We start from the raw sequence: 21,674 nt of genomic DNA, 5'->3' as shown, positions 1-21,674 counted from the left end.
CAATAGAGGTTACGTTAAGTTGAGAACACTAATATGCATTCTGCTCACCCCCTGCGTGATTGTGAGCATAATCTATGCTGTCAAAGTGATAAAAATCTTGAACCGCTTTGTTTATTTACATGCATTTTGGCTGACCCGCAGTATAGTGCATAAAAAATTCGATTATTTTTACAGTATTTTCCAATGGCTGCGGGATGTAGCAAATCATTTACATCCAAGTACGAGGAAGAACTTTATTATGATGTAGAATACGAAGATTTTTGCAAGAATTTCGAGTTTTCGGTAAGTCGGCCTTCCAATCGTGACCTCTCTGCTTGATATTCGAGTATTTTTTCCCAAGAACTCTTCTTCCTGCTGGATCTGCAATGGCTATTACGGAGCAAGTTACGGTGAGCCGCTGTGCGGCACCTGTCACGCGTTTATTTTTCCAAATCATTCGAACGAAGAAGCCGAAGGGCTTGTTACGGAATTCTCCGACGATGAAGATTCCGGCAATGACGAACCACCTGAAAATGGATCGGAAGCGAAAGACCGTCCCGATGATGACGATTCCGATTATGATCTAGAAAGACCACGTCCTTCCGCTCCCAGGAATTTGAATCAGTATTTAGATATGCTTTCGCAACCACGTGATTCGGACGAGTCCCAGCAAAAGATTTGTTCATTACCGGTGGAAGTGCTCTTGTCAATATTTTCCTATTTAGACGATCTGTCTCTCTGGAACGTGAGCGAGGTTTGTAAGCAATGGAAACGAATACTAGAGGTGCACACTCCACAGCAAATGTGGAGAAAGTACACCAAAGAACGATGGCCACTGTTTCAACAGATTTCAACCATTCCAAATTGGTTGCATGTAAGTTTCCATTTTTTTAATAAGCTAATCCGAAGTACAGCAATTTTTTTTCCAGATGTATGGCGCTTTAATGAATTCCTGTTTCTGCCGAACATGTTTAATACAGATGGCACTGAAAACGCCTATGCGCGGAAGAGTAAATCACATACGAGCAAATCGACTACGAAGCGATATTCGATCGTTGGATTTAGATGCAACTGAAGGAATCGATGCAGTTGCTCTCGATAATCAACTGTTCCACTGGCAAGCGTCTATCCTCGGTCCAGCTGGTAGTCCTTATGAGGGTGGAAAGTTTTTCCTCTATATTGTGATTCCTTGCTCGTACCCGATGCTTCCGCCACAGGTAAGGTTCCTAACAAAAATTGTACATCCTAATGTATCCCGTCATGGAGATGTGGGAATCGACATCATTCAACACAATTGGTCATTGGCTCTGACCATATCAAAGTTGCTGCTTTCAGTGCAAAGTTTATTAACTGACCCGTTCACTCAGGTATGTTTCTTCGCATCTGAAGTTATTTACAGTTTTTTAATCATGCTATTTTCAAACAGATATGCATGGAACCAGAAATCGGTCGAATGTACGAAAACAACCGACCGAAATTTGAAGCTCTTGCTCGGCGATGGACATGGAAATATGCAATGTATGAAGTATTACCACCGCTGGAAGGATTGTTCTAATAACATCTGATACGAACTAATACGAATTTGTAGTGATTAGGTCCTCTGGTAATTAGAACTATATACTACTACTCCATGCCAGACTAGATGCTATAGTTCAATCTAAGGTAGCAGTTCCTTTCGCACTCTTGATATTTTTCAAATCCCGTATTCTATAGGAAATTTTCTGAGCATAAAAAATATGCTTTTTATTCAAAGGAAATCGGATTACGAGATATTTTCCCTTGGATGTATTTCTATGAGAGACTTTCACATCCTATAGTATATTTAAGAGATGCTCTCTCAAAAACATAAAATGGAAAAATAAAAACAATTTCCACTCTCTGAATAGCTTCTACTGTATGCCATTCTAAATGAAGTTTATCAAAAATAATTTAATACCATCTTGGTCACGCTGGCTAAAAATCGATCGACAAAAAAATACGAAAACTAACTGGAACAAACCCCCAAACAAAACTATTATTGCACAAGAACTGTAAGGATGTTTATATTTTAGGATTAAAAGATTCCATGTATTATATAGAACTGCTTCTTCAAAGGAACTAATAAATAGTCATATATTCTCATAGAGTAATAAAATGTATCAATCTAATATTTTATAATTGTATAACACGATCTTCTGATGCAAGTAAACCATGATATATAATCGATAGTCTCTCGCTTCAACCAATAAGCAGTCTAACAATGCGTTTGTTAGGCTTGCGATATCGTTTCTTACTTTTCCTAATAAGTGATATTATTTTAAAATATTTTGAAGCAGTGCATGTTGAAGCATGTGTCGTTCAGATACGAATTCGGGATAAATTTATTTCTAGTCTTTCTGGAGATTCCAAATTTTATAATTTATAGAGGCTCAAGGAAAACTGCCCTCTCGAAAAAAAAACTATACTAAATTGAAATGTGCTCTTTGATACAACTGTAATAGAAGTCAATAGAAACCCTATCAATGTGACTGAATAAATTATTGGAAGGTGTAACAAAAGCCAAAAAAGTATTTTCCTGTGATGACAAATCCCGCATTGTACACATCAGCCCTAGAGGTGCATCGATTTTCATCATGTTTGAGTTTAGCTTTATGGATCAAGTCTATCCCTAATATACTTCCCGAAATTGCAATAATTGTGAGTTTGTTCAACAAAATGCGTAAACATGTTTATGTCTGTCCCAAATGCAAAATCACATTTGGTGCAAATTTAATTAATTTAATTTATTGAAATATTAGAGGTGTATTACTAATATTTCGTGCAGTAATAGCTAGCAAAACTAAAAATAAAAACAATAAGTAAAAAAAATTAGTAACCGTAGGGTATTGTATAAATTTTTAGTAACCACTGAATTGTGTAAATTCAGTAAAAACGAATAATATTTTAGTTGTTTTGCGATCGCGGGTCTTTCCGTGTAGCCAAGGAAAATTTGTACACTGATAAAAAATGACAAGTTGACATCACGTGCAAAACATATAAACTATGACTATATGTAAAACAAACAAATTTTGTATGAATTTCATTTAGACCATAAAATAAGTTTAAAAATTATGAATTTCAAATGGAATTCATGGTACATTAATTTGAGTTTCACTTCAAAATGATAAGAAATGCTTATGACGCCAGATTCTATATGAATTTAAATATAGATATTAATTAAATCACGATATGTCAAATCAAATGTTTTTCATTTACAGGTTGTTACATAAGAGCGTGGTCACTGTTGTGAGAAAATGAAAAGACTCAACATGAAAATACTTTTGAATATTCTTTTATTAGATCGAAAACTTGCATGCAAATACATTAATAGCAAGTCCAATCCCCTACAGTGTTAATAATGGCTTGACACCTTCGATGCATACTTTGAGCAAGATTTTGCGCGTATTATTCTGAAAACGACCTCCAAATTTGTGAATTCGGGTAACAAGCTGTTTCAAATTGTGTGGTCGGGTTTTCATAAGCTTCATCTTCATTTGAGCCCAAATTTTCTCAATTGGATTGGCATCGGGCGACTGACAGAGCCAATCCAAGGTCACGACACCATCTTGCTCCTTTATTCCGTTCAAGATGTTTTTGCACATGTTTTTCACTCAACATCGATTTTTGCAAAGTACTTTGAGATGTCAAATTATTCGCGACAAATGTCTGCGAACAGCTCCGTACGATATATTTAAACCTTTTTTGGTCAATTTTGAAGCACCATCGCATAAAGTTAATGTCGAATTCTTCAAAAACTGATCACAAATCACTTTTTGGTCTTTTTCCGACAATACACCGAAAGAGCCGCGATTTGGAAAGTCATCGTTATTTTTCACCTCTTCAAAACGATTCACCCAATTACTCACAAACTGTTTCGAATTTTGCATGTATTTCACCGCGGCAACTTGGGTAATTTTGAGACCATTCGGGTGCGAGCCCAAAAAAAACTGCTTCGAAGCGCGTAGCGTACGCGGCACTCATTTTGGAAAAATGCTGAAATAGAATTGTAATAGCTGATTTATTTTCGCATTGCATCAATGACACTACTTCCCTCTGTGATAAAAAAATATCACACCATTCCACTTTACCAATCGCGAGTAATCGTGACCACAAACAACAAAGTTTAGATAAGACTATTCCGAAACAATTTGTTGCACGTTCGTTACAAGCTTATTTCTAATTAATTATCCAACATATCTAACAAATATAATCATTCTGTAACAATTTTGCAACACACAAGTTTAAACAAGTTACAATTGCTACTTGTGAAATAGCTGCACTAAAAGCACAGAGAACAGACACCCTAGCTTGTATAAACTAAAAAAAACTGTGTAAAGCATGCAAGTGAAAATCCGGTAAATATCAGCTGGGCTGCTCAAATTTTGACCGGGCTTCATTTTCAGTTAGCAAAAACAGTCTCACCACCTATCGTCTAGAGAACAAAAGTTAGATCTGGTGAGATCGGACAAAATCTGGTGAAAGCGAGATAGAACTGGCATTTTCTAGATAAATCTGGAATAATTTCAACGCTGCTTGGAGATCACTTTTCCAAACAACTGTTAAATTCTTTACACACATTGAAATCTCTACTTGCATGTCTATACTCTGTGGTTGAAATCAATTTAATAAATTGCAACTTAGTAGTTTTTTTTTGCGGACAATGTATTTTTAAATACTATACGAAGCCTGACAAGAAATTCAGTATTGATTCGAGCTAATGATGTACCAACTCACATGAGAAGATCGAATAGAACAAAACGCGGTTACATACTACAAGGACATCCAACCCAGTAAGAAGTCAAACAAAAGTGTTTTAAAATCGTTCAAGATTGAGTCGCCATACGCCAATTTATTCGCGACACTTGGATTCTGCACGGCATTAAAATGAAGAAAATGAAGTTTAAAAGAATGAAGTTCAAACACAGACTAACAGACATGACAGTATGAGTAAATTCTTATCAAAATAATTTTTCGTGATTCACTAGTTCCACCTATATTGTACTGCGCGAACTATTTACTATCGGTACACCCCTTGTGGTATGTGAAAGTTTTTTTACTAGTTGGTTTCCCCTCGTTTGTCAACACCGATCAGCTGCTTGCAGGGATGCCTGATTTCATCATAATATTTGAAAATGAATCATCACAATAAATTATTGGATTACGTTGATAATATACTTAACTTTTTCAGCGATGTTGGAAGGTAACCATTTATTTTTCTCAACGTTGCTCATCTAGATTATTTTTTATTGTGTTGGTAATTTTCATCCGAAATTAAGTGGCGGTAGACCAGAAGCAAGTAAATATTGTAACAAAACGAGTTCGATTTTGTACTGCGTTGGAGGATGAGAAGTAGCACAAATATGTATATAGTTTTGGCAATATGTATTAAATCTGTATCCTGCATGAAATTCGCATGGACGTAGACAAATCAATACATTACAAGTAATTCTGTATGAATGGCAACTCTGTTGGTAAATGAAAAAAATAAACACAGTCTAGATGACAGAAAGGATATTTTTGATAGGGTAACGTGGCGCCATCATGACACAGGTGAGTACTGTCCCAAATAAAGGAATATTCGAAATGACCGTTAAAATGATTGACGAATCTAATTTGAGTGTCCTGTCTGTTAGTCTGTGGTTCAAATTTACTCCTTTTTAGAGTTTTTATAAAATGCTAAAAATAAAGAAGCATTCCTAATTCTTTATGTTCCCAAAACGCGAAAAAATCTCTCGACGTCTTAGAGCTTTAGGAGGAGGTAGGGTCTAAATAATGAAAATAGAAACATCATTTTTGCGATTTTGGTCAGAGCTATTGTTCAAAAAAATAAACTAAAAAGTTTTGCATAATACGAACATCATTCGAACAACATTTTGTATTATTTTCGTGGAAAAATATTGAGAAATGAGTCGATGAAGAGATATTTTTGAAGATGCTTCTTAAAAATCATGATTTACGGTGTCCACTGTATCTTAGCGCAGACTAATCAGAAGTCAACAAATCTAAGCAGCATAGATAGAGTAGACGTTTTTCTAGACCCCAACGTTTCTGTTTGATTTTTTGAATTTTTGGTGGTTGTTTAAAGTTAAAACTAAAATTTTTCACAAAAAAATCCGCCATTTCGTAGCTGTAAAACCTCCCCAAAGTGACAAACAACGAAAAGGAAAACTTTGGAGTCTGGTGTTTTACATGTAGAAAGTGTGTGCAAAATTTAAAAAAAAATTGGAACAGTAGTTTTTGAATGACGATGGCCACGGACTTTCAAAACCTGCTTCCGACGAAAACGACAATTTTTTTTTGTCTAATCGAAGGAAACAATTTATTACTCTAGGGAACCCGTAGGGTCTAACATTTTCAAAAAATCATTGTTGATGCACAAATGTATATACCAGTAGACAGTATAAGTGAGCTTCACTGTACATGAAGTAGAAATCGATCAACGTTATTATTCGAGCAGAAATAGTAGTGGTAGACAGAGTTTGCGGTTACATTTGCTGCGATATAGGCTTTCCGGCCCGTAGAGGATAACCGGTCTAATCAGCGTTTCGTAGATAGTTAACTTCGTACGACGGCGAATTTTGCTCGATCGAAGCAGTCCAAAGTAAGCACGATTTCCTGACAATATGCGACTCTGAATTTCTCTGCTGGTGTCATTATCGGCAGTCACCAGTGAGCCCAAGTACACGAACTCGTCGACCATTTCGATTTCATCACCACCAATCAGAACTCGTAATGGGTGGCTGACGTTATCTTCTCTCGAGCCCCTGCCTTTCATGTACTTTGTCTTTGACACATTGATGTCTAGTGCGATCCGCTTGGCCTCAGCTTTTAGTCCGATGTACGTATCTTCCATCTTCTCAAAGTTGCGTGCTACAATATCAATATCATCAGCGAAACCAAGTAGCTGGACGGACTTTCTGAAAATCGTGCCACCCGTTCTTCTTATCACACCCTCCAAAGCAATGTTGAATAGCAGACACGAAAGCCATCACCTTGCCGTAGCCCTCTGCGAGTTTCGAAGGGACTCGAGTTTATCCCCGATACTCGAACAACGCACATCACTCGATCCATCGTAGCCTTGACCAATCGTATCAGTTTGTCCGGGAATCCGTAGTCGTGCATGATTTTCCATAGCTGATCTCGATCGATTGTGTTGTAGGCTGATTTGAAATCGATGAATAAGTGATGTGTGGGCACATTGTATTCGCGGCACTTTCGCAACACCTGGCGGATGGCGAACACTTGGTCCGTGGCGCGTTCTCCTATAAATCCTGCCTGATATTGTCCCACGAATTCGTTTGCAATCGGTGAAAGTCGACGGCATAAGATTTGGGAAAGTACCTTTTAGGCGGCGTTCAGCAGAGTTATCGCGCCGTAATTGCAGCAATCCAGCTTATCGCCCTTTTTGTAGATGGGACACACGATTCCTTCCATCCATTCCTCCGGTAAAATCTCGTCCTCCCAGATCTTGGTAACGACCCAGTGCAGTGCTTTCACTAGTGCATTACCACCGTGTTTTAGTAGCTTGGTAGTTGGTCAACGCCAGCGGCCTTATTATTTTTCAACCGGTTTACCACCTGCTCCACTTCTTGGAGGTCTGGGACCGGCAGTCTATCGTCCTCCGCACGTTACCGTTACCAAGTTCGTTACCGCGCCGCCACTTTCGTATTTCGCTACAACGCCATTGAGGTGTTCGTCGAAATACTGCCGCCACCTCTCGATCACCTCACAGTCGTTCGTGAGAAGATCCCCGTTGGAGTCCTTGCACATATCGACCTGTGGCACATGGCCTCTGCGCGAACGGTTCACCTTATCGCAGAACTTCCTTGTGTCATTAGCACGGAACAGCTGTTCCATCGCTTCGCGATCTCGGTCTTCCTGTTGGCGCTTTTTTCTACGGGATACCGAGTTTAGTCTGTTCCGCGCCTGTCTGTATCGCTCCTCGTTTGCTCTCGTCCGGTTTGTAACTTACTCGCCCAAGCTGAATTCTTCTCGGCCACTAACTGTTCACATTCGTCGTCGAACCGAAAATACAAAGAATAAATAAACGATTTTTCAAAAGTGTTAGACCCAACCCGCCCCTGAAGCAATGTGTCTTTAAACTTATACTATTAAATTGAAAGAAATTACCCAAAATCCTTTCAACCACGGCTTGTATACATGTTTTAGATGAATTTTTTGAAAAACCTGTATTTGAACTAAATGGACCTGCCGGATATATAGTCACTCATCCTACGAGAGTTTTCTGTGACTTACGGCAGGTTACGCGCGTATTCCACTACGATAATATCATTTTGAAACCCCAACCCAAACAAGACGAACAGCCTCACATGGTCAAGAATATTAATTGAACTTGCAAATCTAAAAAAAATTTAATTCTCTGTTCAAAATGAAACACCTTTTTCAGCGGAAAATTTAATATTAGCCAAAAATATACATCTTCATCCTTTTTTGAAAGTTTTTCTTCTTTTACTTTTATGAAGTGAAATTTTTATTGGTTCGATTTCGCGCAGTGAACAATTCACATCATAAAAATTTGTAAATGTTGATCCTACTTTTCATCACAACGAATTCATCTAAAATAATATACATATACAGTACAGCCTAGAAGAATATATGCTTGGTTCTTGGTAACGTGATAAAGCTATCTTGATGTCTTTTATATTTGTATTTGTTCGACTACGATGCTTGGCGCAAGTATTGAAGAACTTCAAACCATTTGGCTAGATGTGGAGATTTTATCAGTTAATATAACGTTATTTTTCCCTAGAATCGTCACGAATTGTCTATCGTCTTTCTGATTCTTGCTGGTGGCCGTCATCAGTTGCTTCTTGATTGGAGTTGTGATTTTCCGTATGCTCTCTGGTCTGCATGTAGGTTCCATTGACCGAAAGCGGTGTTTGGAGAATCAGTGGAGCCCCGGACGTGGAGTCAACTAACGCCATCTCTTGACCGTAACTGTCGTCCGGAAAATCGTGATCGCAGTGGTGCTCACCACAGATCTTGCACTCATACAGATTAGGTTTCAGGGTGTTCATAATTTTCTGAATAGAGAAAATTATAGTATGTAATTTGAAATTTGTGAGCAACAGAAACAGCCTTTAGGTTATTACCTGTCCCAAAGTATCTCCTTCAGCTCGTGCTATTTGATATATTGCAAACGCTGGAATGCAAATCAGTGAGGCTGCAGTGATGGCCCATCCTAACCCGTGAGCCCAACCAGGGTAGATGTACTTACCGTTGTGGTAAGTAGGAGCTTCATAGTTAATCAAACTGAAGATCCACAGTGACTGAAAGAATTGAAGAAATTTTAGTTTGAAAAATTAATCTCTGTGTTACATTAAATACTTACGATTAATAGGGATGGTACTGCTATCAATAAACAGAATCGCAAGTAAAATGAAGGATACTTTCCGGTCATTTGCTTCACGTTCTTCGATAATCGATTGATGCCGTAGAACCAAGCAATGGCGATAGTTTCGAAAAATGCTAGAAACATGATCGATATCGATGCAGCGTAATGATCGATTAATTGGAAGAAGTAGATTCCACCCTGTATCAGATTTGGCAAACCAGCGAAAAAAGATACAGCGCACACAATTAACACTAGTAGCTCGTGGTAAACCAACTTTCGTTTTATCCATCGAGGAAATCCATCTTGAATTGATGTCACCACTACTTCCACTATGGCAAACTAAGGGGGCATATAAAATAATTGCATGTACTGCCAAATAAAACATCTTTCTCACCTGACTGTTGAGTCCTAAACAAAGTAGCATGAAAAAGAACAGAACCGCCCACAATTGAGCCGCGGGCATCTTGGCCAAGGCTTGTGGATATACCACAAAAATCAATCCAGGACCACCGCTTATTACGTCCTCAACGGTTGTGTTCTGTTCCATCGCGATGTTTCCTATCGTTGCGAATGCGAATATTCCTACCAATAGGCTAGTGATTCCGTTTACAAACGACACGGCCAGCGTGTCGTGTAATATATTATTATTGTATTTATTGTAACTGGCAAAGGAAATCATCGAGCCAAACGCGATACCAATCGAGTTGAAATTCTGCGCTGCTGCGTTAATCCACACCTGCTCGAGAGTTGAGATTGCATTAATAGAGAAACCAACAGTTCTACACACACGTGTTCATACATTCGCCCTTTTCAACTCTTCCCAGTTCGGTCGGAAAAAATATTGCAATCCTTTATCAGCTCCTTCCAGTGTCAAAGCTCTACCCAGGAATACTATTATTAACACAAATGGTAAAGTCGCTGTCAAATAACGAACTTTCGCCGATGATTTGATCGATTTCCATATGGCAAAGTAGACTAGAATCCAGGCACAGATCAGACATGCCACTAGTTCCCATCGCATGCCGCCCGGATATTCAATGCCATGACTGATTTGAAGAACTTTGTTTCTGAAAATAAAATGAGTATGATGGTTTTTTTTTGGATATGAAATTGTATACACCCAGGCGTCACTCACTCAAAGAACTCCTCCGTTGGTGTTCGGGATAATTCCGGCCGGCTGATGTTATACTTCATTCGCTCTGGAATCCAACAGTCAGGTGTGTTCCACCGGTGCGAACAGTCCGTCCATGGCAGATCCGGCCGGAAGGATGTAAAGAAGTAATAGATAGCGTACGCGATGATTACGCTGTAGTACGTCGACATGAGAAAAGAAACAACCACACTGGCTAGGCCAGTTCCTAGAGAAGAAAAAAAATGTTTTGTTTACATGATTTTTACGGGATATTTTTTATATGGTACGTTTTATTAGAAATTGAGTAAATTAAACGCCGGTTTTAAATGAAATCCAGTTTTCTCACGATGCACCGGTTCGTCGCCTGGTGCACCCATGCAAGCGATGAAATTACTGCCAGTTGGTTGAACACTAGCCAACACAGTTGCTCGAACACAATACAACACGATACGAATTCGTACCAGCCAATTAGCATATCCAAATTGCGTTGAGCGACACCGAAAGCGGCATCTGATTTAATGCCATTCAAAACAACGACATAAATCAATGAGATGTCAGAGCGGCGGATATGAAAAAATAAACTTTTCCAAGCTAGAAATATTAAAATCTAACAAAGGGAAAAGGGCCCGACGGTTAAGTAATTGTTTGCAGATAGCCAGAGAACTAATTTAATGAATGGGTTTTATCTCGAAAAGGCACGTGTTGACTGTTGTTACAAGTCGTAAACACGCTTTCTAGTGATCACCGGGTTGTGAATTTATTTACGATTACAATGGCGGAAGTTACAATCGATCGTAGTCTTTTTGAGTTATTCATTGTTTTTCTAACCAACAATATGCGAAGGGTAACCTGACTTTCATAGTTTTAATTTTACCATCCAGTTAATTGATTCTTAAAAACACTATTAATCCACCTAGCAGTGAGATGATACCTTTTTTATCAATCCGCATGTGTTTTTTGCATGGATATTCTAAGGTTTGTAGTTCTCATGACATTATTTTAATTATCGTCGTTTTAAACGTAAATTGAAATTTTAATCACTCATTACCCTATAATGTCGAAACTGCAAATCGTATCGAATTTCAATCTTAACGTGCGACAATCGATTGAACATTCCATGAGATGTCGAAGTTAGTTCCACTTTAGAGTTTTTCGTTATTATTTATGGTACTTCCAGAGCCGGTATTCAGGAACTAGCATAACCCAAAATGATTCGTATGGCCATAAATAATACGCCAAACAATTTACATTTTCTATATCGGTATGAATTTTAGAAACTCATCATCCGTAATTCCAGAATCGGATAAAATTCACCAATTTTGTATGGGACCTTAAGTCCTTTAAATTGAATTTTTGTTTTTGAAGTTCGATTTGGCCTTTTTGAGAAAATAATTGAGCTTTGAGAAACGATTCGATACTGGAACCGGAATTCTAAACTCGGTGTAGCAGAAATCAGTTAAATTCACCTGAGGAGTGTGACATCTTTGAGAAATTGTAGTGCGAATTAAAATTTGGGGGTACATTCCAAATCCAAAAACGAATACCACTCAAACTGAAATAAATTTATTTGGTAATTTGGTAAAAATGAATTGCATTATTTAAATTTCGTTTCTCATATCATCATATCGTTGTGGTTCGGCAATCAGAAGTCGGATCCAAATGTAATTCAGGAACCTTGTTTGGGAGTATACTACTTTTCATATGAATCTATGTTTGTAGAAAACGGTTTAGTCATCTCCGAGAAAATTGAGTGAAATTATGTGTCACGCACGCATTTGCTGATCTCGACGAACTGAGTCGAATGGTATATGGAAGTTATGTTCTTCCAGCTTTTATTACTGTAAAAAGTTCAAATCAAAATAATTATGGAATTACTTTGAACTTGAAAATGCTGCCATCGCCTAGCTTACATGCCATACTCGAACGATTATGTTGCCAAAAACGAACCGTGCTAAAATCGGTCCGAGGCAAATTGTCATGAAAAAGGATGCTGTACACAGTCTTTTTGGTACTTAGAAACAATTGTATGTAACAGTATAAAAAATCGTGTTTCACATTGCTCCCAAGCATTGCTTTGTCATACAGCACTCAAAACTCCTACTGCTGCAATAGGGGAAAAAAATACAAAAATGTTGATATCTCCGTTGAAAATGGACGGATTTTAACAATCTATGGCTTGTTGGATAGCTATTACCGTGTGGAATCTAAGTATAGAAACATATTCTGTTTTCAAGGTCAAGTTTGACAGATACTGTCAAAAAACTAAAAAATTTGACATAAAACTTCGTATAACTCAAAAAGTAAACATCCGATCTCAAAACCATTCAATAGCGTTCTGGGTGACGGGGAGACCTTTCATTTGCGACTAGTTTGACCAAAATCGGTTCAGCCATCTCTGAGATCTCGACCTCTTAGTTGACAACACACATACAGACACACACACGAACATTTGTTCAGTTCGTCGAGCTGAATCGATTGGTATATGTCATTCGGCCCTTCGGGCCTCGGAAAAAATTTCTAAAGTTTGAGCGAATTCTATACCTATTTTTTATATATATAAAAAAGGTAAAATCTGTGCAAAGCAAAAAATTGATGGGCATGTAGAACAAAGAATTGTTTTACCGTATGCGAGATAATGTTTGCACCATTGAGCAATATCAATTTTAATAACATTCTCCAAAAATCGATTTTTTAAATAAATTTCAAATAATGTGGGCATGTTTTTCAGAGTCTTAAACTATGTTTATCATCGATCGAGATTCTGGACACGACAGGTCCTAGTAAAGTAGCCTGGATCCATTTTTACGGGGGTCAATGTTTTTCTGAAGCCTACTACACTCGGGTGACGCTTTGAACTAGCCTTAGCTGTGCCTTAGCTTATGATGTGCCATACTGAGTAAACCAGCGGGTTTGGATCGGGGTTGGATGGCGGCCGCATATCCTCCGCACAGAATGGTAGATGTTCCTTCGACCACTTCTGAAGGTGGTTCGAGGTGTGGTACGAAGCCTCATATTGTTAAAATACAATATTTAGCCTCGAGCCGTACCGTTCTTTGATCCACGGAAGAACATACCTACTTAAAATTCCGATATAAACTGCCCTGTTTACCCTATCGCCTTCTGGAATGACCACTGGGTCAATTTGTTGACTTCGGAAACTACCAATCCAAACACTATAACGCTAGCAGGATGTGTGGTCAGATACACATTTTTATGATACTGACATAACGATCGGCTCTGGATTTTGATACGGGATCGACAGTAAACATGGTCTCGTATTCTAACGGCTGAAAAAAAGACTATTTATGTGATTGTTTTTAGAGCTGTCGTTCTACAAATAAATTAAAATGTTTTGCATATTTTTTTGTATTTTTTTCATAGAAAAATATTGAGATTATGTCGGTGAAGAAGACGCGTTTTAGAAATCATGATTTGCGGTGTCCACCAGGGTGACCCTAGGTTGTATGGAAAAAGATGAAAAGGTTTATTTTCTCGCTCTTTTCTCGTTTTCCTTTTGCGTACCATATGTACCATACACAATTTTAGCTCGATCGGAAAAACTATATTTTCGCGCCCGGGGTTTAAGGTTTGTATGAGATTTAGTATGATGAAATTCACTTTTTACAAAAAAAAAAAACATCTGAAGATCAACCTATGAACTCTAAAAACCAGTGCATGTGTATATTTCGTGTGAAATTTAACGAGAAAGAATACCGCAAAATAATCCGACATTTGTAGAAAATGTTATTAAAAGAAAGCCAGAACAACGCCCGAACAATGGCTCGTTCTTTAATATATCTAGCATCACTACTGCTAGTGGTGGTAATATGATTTAGCTTTCTTTTATTATACTACAATGGTTGATCTGAGTTGTTTGATATCAGCACGATAGTTACTCTGCTTACTGTAAAGACACAAAAAAGCATGTAAATTGTATAAAATAGTATCGTCTATATCTTCTAAACTATAAGAGATAGAGAGTTTGTATCTTCGGCAAAGTTATTGGATTTAGACTTTTTTGTGTCTTAACAGTGAGTTTTGGAAAAAAATCTTCATAATAAGCTGAGAATCTTTTGTGAAGACATCAAATAACTTAAATCAACCGTTATAGCATAATAAAAGAAAGCAAAACCAAACTATCACCACTAGCATCAGTGAATTAGCCATTGTTTTGCGGTCTTCTAAAGTTCTCTTTCTCGTTAAATTTACTACGAAAAATTCACAGGCACTAGTTTTTAGAGTTCATAGGTTGATCTCCAGCCGTACATCAATAAAAAAGAGTATGAAAAGCAGGGGACCCAGATTACTACCCTGCGGTACATTGGTAAATACGGATGATTCGCAAAAACCCAGTTTTACATGCATGATTCTGTGGGAAAGGTAAGACCGTAGCCAAGTAGTTTGCTTGTATGTGGCTCCGAGCACACTGAATTTACGAAGAAGAACTACATGGTCGATACGATCGAAGGCTGCTTTCAGGTCAGTGTATATAACATCCACTTGTAATTTATTCTCCATGTGGTCGATACATGTTGACGTAAATTGCAGTAGATTCGTTAAACCAGAACCAAAAGGAACACGAAAAGTTTGATGGAACTGAAATCAATTTTTGGTTCCACCATAGTGTCCACTGTATCTCAGCGCTGAGTTATGAGAAGTTATAAAATCAAAACAACATAGTTGTAGTAGATAATTTTCTAGACCCCTTGGTTTTTATTTGGTTCATTTTCAACATTTTGTATTCTTAGTGGTTGTTTTATACCAGAACTGCGGTTTTCTACGAAAAAAATCCACCATTTTGTAACTAAAAAACGTTGCGGGTTTGCGTATTTCATATGTAGAAAATGTGTGCAAAATTTGAAAATAATTGGTGAGATAGTTTTTAAATAACGATGGACACGGACTTTTGAAACGTGTTTTCGAGAAAATGCGTTTAAAGTTTACTGTATATAGAATCGAAAGAAACAATTTATTTTTTTACGGGGACGGATAGAGTTTTTCCTAGTATTTTGTTATAATAAAACATTTCAAGATGTTTTGACAAATTTTCAAGTCAATCGAAGCAAAACTCTTGGACCTGTGAGCCGAATTCTTGCCTCTTCACAATATGATATAAGAAAAAAAAAACCCATAACTTTGTTCCGATAGATAACACATGGATCAATAAGTCCCGAGACTAAAGCAGAGATGGCGCTCGTAGTAAACCAGTAACCACGTCTTTCTAGAGTACCTTTGCTTGAAACGGGTCAAAATTTTAAGTCGATCCGACCAGAAACAGCTGAATTATCGAGGTTGGAGTAAAGTCGTTTTGTAGTTTGTTTAAAAAATGGAAAAAACCAAGTTTCGTGTTTTGATAAAACATTGTTTTTTAATGGGTAAAAACACCGTGCAAGCGAAACAATGGATTGAAAAATGTTATCCGGACTCTTGTCCATCAAAAGCAACGATTTGTCGGTGGTTCGCCGAGTTTAAACGTGGTCGTACCGACACAAATGACGCGGAACGCTCGGGTAGACCTGTGGAAGCCGTTACACCGGAAAATGTGAGTGAAGTGACAAAAACGAAGTGACAGCAACGAGTCGATGATTCAGAAAGCAGTTTATCGAAAAAAAACGTTGGAACCATTGTATAACCCAAATTGTAAGGTGATTATGTTGATGAATAAAAAATTTTTTTTCCAAAATATGTTGTTTCCATTGTTAGTCTCGGGACTTATTGATCCATGTGTTAGATTTTTGGAATGTTTTACAATAAAATAAACGATTTTTCAAAAGTGTTAGATACTACCCACCTCTTAACAAAGACCGGATTGTTAAATATCTTTGATGTTAAACGATGTAGTGTGCATTTTCCTTGAGTGCAAAGTTTCTTCGGCTGAATATTATAAATAAATAAATATACCAGCAGCCAGTTGATCACATTCAGTAATAGCCGTTCAACCGAGAAGGTTGTGTATAGAAGCGTACAGTTTAATAACGCTGGTTAGTTTACACGCGTTAAATACGACAACGGTTGAACTACAGGTAGAGACCTGTTGGCAGCAGCCGTTAAAACGTAAAATCGTGCTGCATAAGAGAGCCCTAGTGCTGGGCCAAGCTGGTGAAGGAAACAACAAAGGGCGTTTCCCAAGCTCTACCCAGGCCACAATATACAGCCACAAGTGCTGAGCAGAAGAGTGCAAAGGCACACAGAAGCAGGAGAGTGCAAAGGCACACCGGTGCGAAGGCACTTCGGTGCAGAAGCATATCGGTGCGGAGCACAAGGAAGAAGGAGACAAGACAACTCGGTCTTTCCACTGCCATACAACACGCAGGTATACACCGGTGACCTGCGCTGGTTGCAGCTGGCGAAGACAAAAGTAAATCGGAAATCGAGTGGTGCTGGATGTCAGGTAGCAGTAGCATCACATCCAACAATCAGCATCCAACAAGAACATCTAGAGCAACGAGGATCTACACGGCAGTGCAACGGAGATAGACAACAATTTCAAGGTAGAAGTTTTTTCTTTTCCTTTTGATTGAGTACTGTGTAGTGTTGGTTTCATTTTTTACTTTAAAGTTTGATTAAAAATTTTAATGTGATGGATGAATCCATGGACGTAAATCCTAGCATGAATCCTATACCCCCACGAACGAAAAAATATCAGGAGAGCTCTTCTGGGCCTTGGATAGTCTTTTTTAGACGTATATCAAAGCCATTAAACATTTACCAAATTTCTAAAGGTTTGACATCACGATTCTCTTCAATCAAAGAGATCATAAAAGTAAATAACGATAAAATTCGTGTTGTGGTAAATAATTTGAAACACGCGAATGATATTGTCTCTTCGGAACATTTCAATAAAGAGTATAAAGTTTACATACCCTCCAAAGATGTCGAAATTGACGGTGTTGTTACCGAAGCGAGTCTTTCGGTAGATGATTTACTCAAGCATGGTGTTGGTCGTTTCAAGAACTCTATGCTTGAGGGTGTGAAAATACTGGAGTGCAAACAACTGTACTCAGTAGTTTATGAAGAGGGAAAAAAAGTTTATCGCCCATCAGACTCGTTTCGAGTGACATTTGCCGGATCTGCGTTGCCGTCCCATGTCTATGTCGATAAAATTCGCCTCCCTGTTCGGCTTTTTGTTCCAAATGTAATGAATTGTACGAACTGCAAAAAATTCGGACACACAGCTACTTACTGTAGCAATAAACCAAAATGTATTAAGTGTGAAGGACCTCATAAAGATAATGATTGCAACAAGGAAATTGAAAAATGTATTTATTGTGGGGAAAGTCCTCATGATGATATTTCAGTATGCACTGCATTTAAAGTGCACAAAGACAAAATTAAGCTTTCTTTAAAAGCACGGTCTAAGCGCACATATGCAGAAATGCTTAAAACGGTCATTGATGTCCCCCCTTTGGAAACCGAAAACGGGTTTTCAAATCTAGAGGAAACAGAGGACTCTGACTCTGACGAAAATAGTGAAGGTAATTCGTTTATCACTACCCAAGGGTCAGTTAAGAGAAAGAAGTCTTCTTCCAAATTACCAAAAAAGACACCTAAAGTTTCATCTTCAAAAAAAGATCCCCGTGTTAAACAAAAAAAGTCAAAACCAAAGACTGTGCCTCCTGGTTTGTCAAATTCACAAACCAATCCAGGATCTAGCACAGAAAAAGGTAATAATCCTGTGGGCTCCATTTCACAGCCACCAACAGGATTACTGAAGTTTTCGGAAATTGTTGAATGGATTTTCTCAGCATTCAATATATCTGAACCCTTAAAGACCCTCATAATGGCATTCCTTCCAATAGCTAGAAATTTTTTGAAGCAGTTATCAGCTCAATGGCCAATTGTCTCAGGTTTTGTATCTTTTGATGGATAATTTATCACCCGCCGCAAATGATACAATCACTGTCCTGCAGTGGAATTGTCGAAGCATCATGCCAAAACTTGATTCATTTAAAATTTTATTGCATAGCCAAAAATGTGATGTATTTGCTTTATGCGAAACATGGCTTACTTCAAACATAGCTTTAAATTTTAATGATTTTAACATTATACGTCTCGATAGAGACTCTCCGTATGGTGGAGTGCTTTTGGGAATTAAGAAATGCTATTCCTTTTATAGATTAAACATCCCTTCAACTTCTAGTATAGAAGTTATTGCTTGCCAAATAAACATTAAAGGCAAAGATATTTGCATAGCTTCGGTTTATATTCCTCCAAAAGCACAAGTTGGACAGCGACAGCTTAATGAAATGGTTGAAGCCCTTCCTGCTCCACGATTGATTCTGGGGGATTTAAATTCGCACGGAATGATGTGGGGTTCCGTTTACAATGATAGCAGATCATCTTTAATACAAAACATTTGTGACAATTTTAGCATGACGGTATTAAATATGGGTAGCATGACACGGATCCCAAGACCTCCTGCACGCCCAAGTGCATTAGATCTATCTCTTTGCTCAACATCAATTCGACTAGATTGCACCTGGAAAATATTGCCTGATTTACACGGTAGCGATCATTTACCGATCATCATCTCAATTAGCTGTAACAAATGTATTGCTAATTCAGCTAGTATTCCATATGATTTGACAAAAAATATCGACTGGATTAAATACCAAAGTAGAATCTCTAGTATTTTGAATTCAATGGAAGAGCTCCCTCCACTTGAAGAATATGACTTCCTCGTTTGTTCGATTCTGGAGGCCGCAGAACAATCCCAAACTAAACGCTTTCCTGGGCCAACGACTAACAGAAGGCCTCCCAACCCCTGGTGGGACAAAGAGTGCTCAGAGGCTAAACTCGCAAAACAAAATGCTTGCAAGACGTTTCTAAAACGGGGAGGAGGAACTCCTCAGAATTTTGAAAAACTTATGGTTTTAGAAACCAAGTACAAGAGCATACTTCGAGCCAAAAAATGTAGCTATTGGAGACATTTTGTCGAAGGTTTGTCAAGAGAAACCTCAATGAGCACTCTTTGGAATACGGCCAGACGAATGAGGAATCGTAACGTGGGCAATGAGAGTGATGAATACTCGAACCGATGGATATTTGACTTTGCTAGGAAAGTTTGCCCAGATTCTGTTCCTACGCAGAGCATTATACGGGAATCTCCTCCAAATAATGGTTTTATTAATAACCCATTTTCAATGATGGAATTTTCTATAGCACTCTTGTCTTGTAACAATAACGCCCCTGGGTTGGACAGAATTAAATTCAACTTGGTGAAGAATCTGCCCGACCTCGCAAAAAGACGTTTGTTGGAATTGTTCAACAAGTTTCTTGAGCAAAATATTGTTCCACCTGACTGGAGACAAGTGAAAGTTATCGCCATTCAAAAGCCGGGGAAACCAGCTTCCAATCACAACTCATATAGACCCATTGCGATGTTGTCCTGCATCAGAAAATTGTTCGAAAAAATTATTCTACGACGTCTCGACACTTGGGTCGAGACGAACGGTTTGTTGTCAGATACTCAGTTTGGCTTCCGTAAAAATAAAGGGACGAATGATTGCCTTGCATTACTTTCGTCTGACATCCAAATTGCCTTCGCTCAAAAGCAACAAATGGCATCTGTATTTTTAGACATTAAAGGAGCATTTGATTCAGTTTCCATTGATGTTCTTTCAGACAAGCTCCACCAACATGGACTTCCAGCGGTTATAAATAATTATTTGCACAACCTTTTGTCAGAGAAGTGCATGTATTTTTCACATGGCGATTTGGCAACATTCAGAATTAGCTACATGGGTCTCCCGCAAGGCTCATGCATCAGTCCGCTCCTCTATAATTTTTACGTGAATGACATTGACAGCTGTCTAGTAACCCCATGTACACTAAGACAATTGGCAGATGATGGCGTGGTTTCAGTTACTGGGCCCAAAGCTATTGATCTGCATAAACCATTGCAAGATACCTTAGATAACTTGTCCGTTTGGGCTGTTCATCTTGGTATCGAATTCTCTGCGGAGAAAACAGAGTTAGTCGTCTTTTCAAGAAAGCATGATCCCGCGCAGCTTCAGCTCCATATGATGGAAAGAATGATCCAACAGGTTTTAACTTTTAAATACCTCGGGGTGTGGTTTGATTCCAAATGCACGTGGGGAGGACACATTAGGTATCTGATTACGAAATGCCAACAAAGAGTAAATTTTCTTCGAACAATAACAGGATCTTGGTGGGGTGCTCATCCGCAAGATCTAATAAAATTGTATCAAACAACGATACTTTCAGTGATGGAATATGGATGCGTTTGTTTTCGTTCCGCTGCAAACTCTCATATTATCAAACTTGAGCGAATTCAGTACCGTTGTTTGCGAATTGCCTTAGGCTGCATGCATTCGACACATACAATGAGTCTTGAAGTTCTGGCGGGAGTTCTTCCATTAAAAGATCGATTTTGGGAGCTTTCATCACGCCTGCTAATAAGATGTGAGGTGCTGAATCCCATGGTAATTAATAATTTCGAACGACTAGTCGAGCTTCGATCTCAAACAAAATTTATGACAGTATATTTTAACCATATGTCACAGGAAATCAAACCTTCAAGATATATTCCTATCCGTGTCAGCATCCTAAGTGCCCCTGACTCAACTTTATTTTTCGATACATCCATGCAGCGTGAAGTGCGTGGAATCCCGGATCATCTACGCTCGACGGAAATCCCAAAAATATTTTCAAGTAAGTTCAGGCATATTGACTCTGAGAAAATGTTTTAATACGGACGGATCGCGAATTGAAGAAGCGACAGGGTTTGGTATGTTCAACAATAATGTTTCGGCCTCATTTAGGCTTCAAGAACCTGCATCTGTTTATATAGCAGAGCTAGCAGCAGTTCATTATAGTTTGAGTGTAATCGTCACATTATCTCCAAACCATTATTTCCTCTTCACAGATAGTCTGAGTGCAATTGAAGCCATTCGCTCAAACGCTGCTGGCAAAAATGAACCGTTTTTCCTGGGCAAAATAAAACAGTGCCTGAACGACATATTGAACAATAATTATCTAATCACTATAGTCTGGGTCCCGGCTCATTGCTCCATTCCTGGCAATGAAAGAGCCGATATTTTAGCCAAACGTGGTGCTATTGAGGGTGAAATTTATGAGCGACCGATTGCTTTCAACGAATTCTATAGCTCGTCTCGCCAAAGAACACTTGCCAGCTGGCAAGCATCTTGGGATAGAGATGATCTGGGT

General features: G+C 38.4%; 2 protein-coding genes across 4 annotated transcripts in view; one reads left to right on the top strand and one right to left on the bottom strand.

Annotated features, from left to right (window-relative positions):
• Positions 1 to 74: 74 nt before the first annotated feature.
• LOC131431161 (uncharacterized) lies at positions 75 to 2,503 on the top strand. Its single transcript, XM_058596713.1, has 4 exons — positions 75 to 282; positions 341 to 853; positions 909 to 1,346; positions 1,406 to 2,503. The coding sequence occupies exons 1-4, from the start codon at positions 184 to 186 to the stop codon at positions 1,532 to 1,534; spliced, it is 1,179 nt and encodes a 392-aa protein (XP_058452696.1). The 5' UTR covers positions 75 to 183; the 3' UTR covers positions 1,535 to 2,503.
• Positions 2,504 to 8,396: 5,893 nt separating this feature from the next.
• Positions 8,397 to 21,674, bottom strand: part of LOC131431160 (sodium- and chloride-dependent GABA transporter ine) — a 66,784-nt gene continuing 53,506 nt past the window's right edge. For all 3 annotated transcript variants that reach the window (XM_058596710.1, XM_058596712.1, XM_058596711.1), the window contains 6 exons: positions 10,488 to 10,710; positions 10,152 to 10,419; positions 9,747 to 10,088; positions 9,350 to 9,691; positions 9,111 to 9,287; positions 8,397 to 9,041 (listed from right to left, as the gene is read on the bottom strand). In XM_058596710.1, coding sequence (XP_058452693.1) covers positions 8,784 to 9,041; positions 9,111 to 9,287; positions 9,350 to 9,691; positions 9,747 to 10,088; positions 10,152 to 10,419; positions 10,488 to 10,710 — 1,610 coding nt within the window. In that variant the 3' untranslated portion in view covers positions 8,397 to 8,783. The remainder of the gene's footprint in view (positions 9,042 to 9,110; positions 9,288 to 9,349; positions 9,692 to 9,746; positions 10,089 to 10,151; positions 10,420 to 10,487; positions 10,711 to 21,674) is intronic.

The sequence above is a fragment of the Malaya genurostris genome, chromosome 2, assembly GCF_030247185.1.
Source record: "Malaya genurostris strain Urasoe2022 chromosome 2, Malgen_1.1, whole genome shotgun sequence".
Lineage (NCBI taxonomy): Eukaryota > Metazoa > Arthropoda > Insecta > Diptera > Culicidae > Malaya > Malaya genurostris.
The sequence above is the reverse complement of the archived record's forward strand: the minus strand, read 5'-3'. Positions and strand labels throughout refer to the sequence as shown.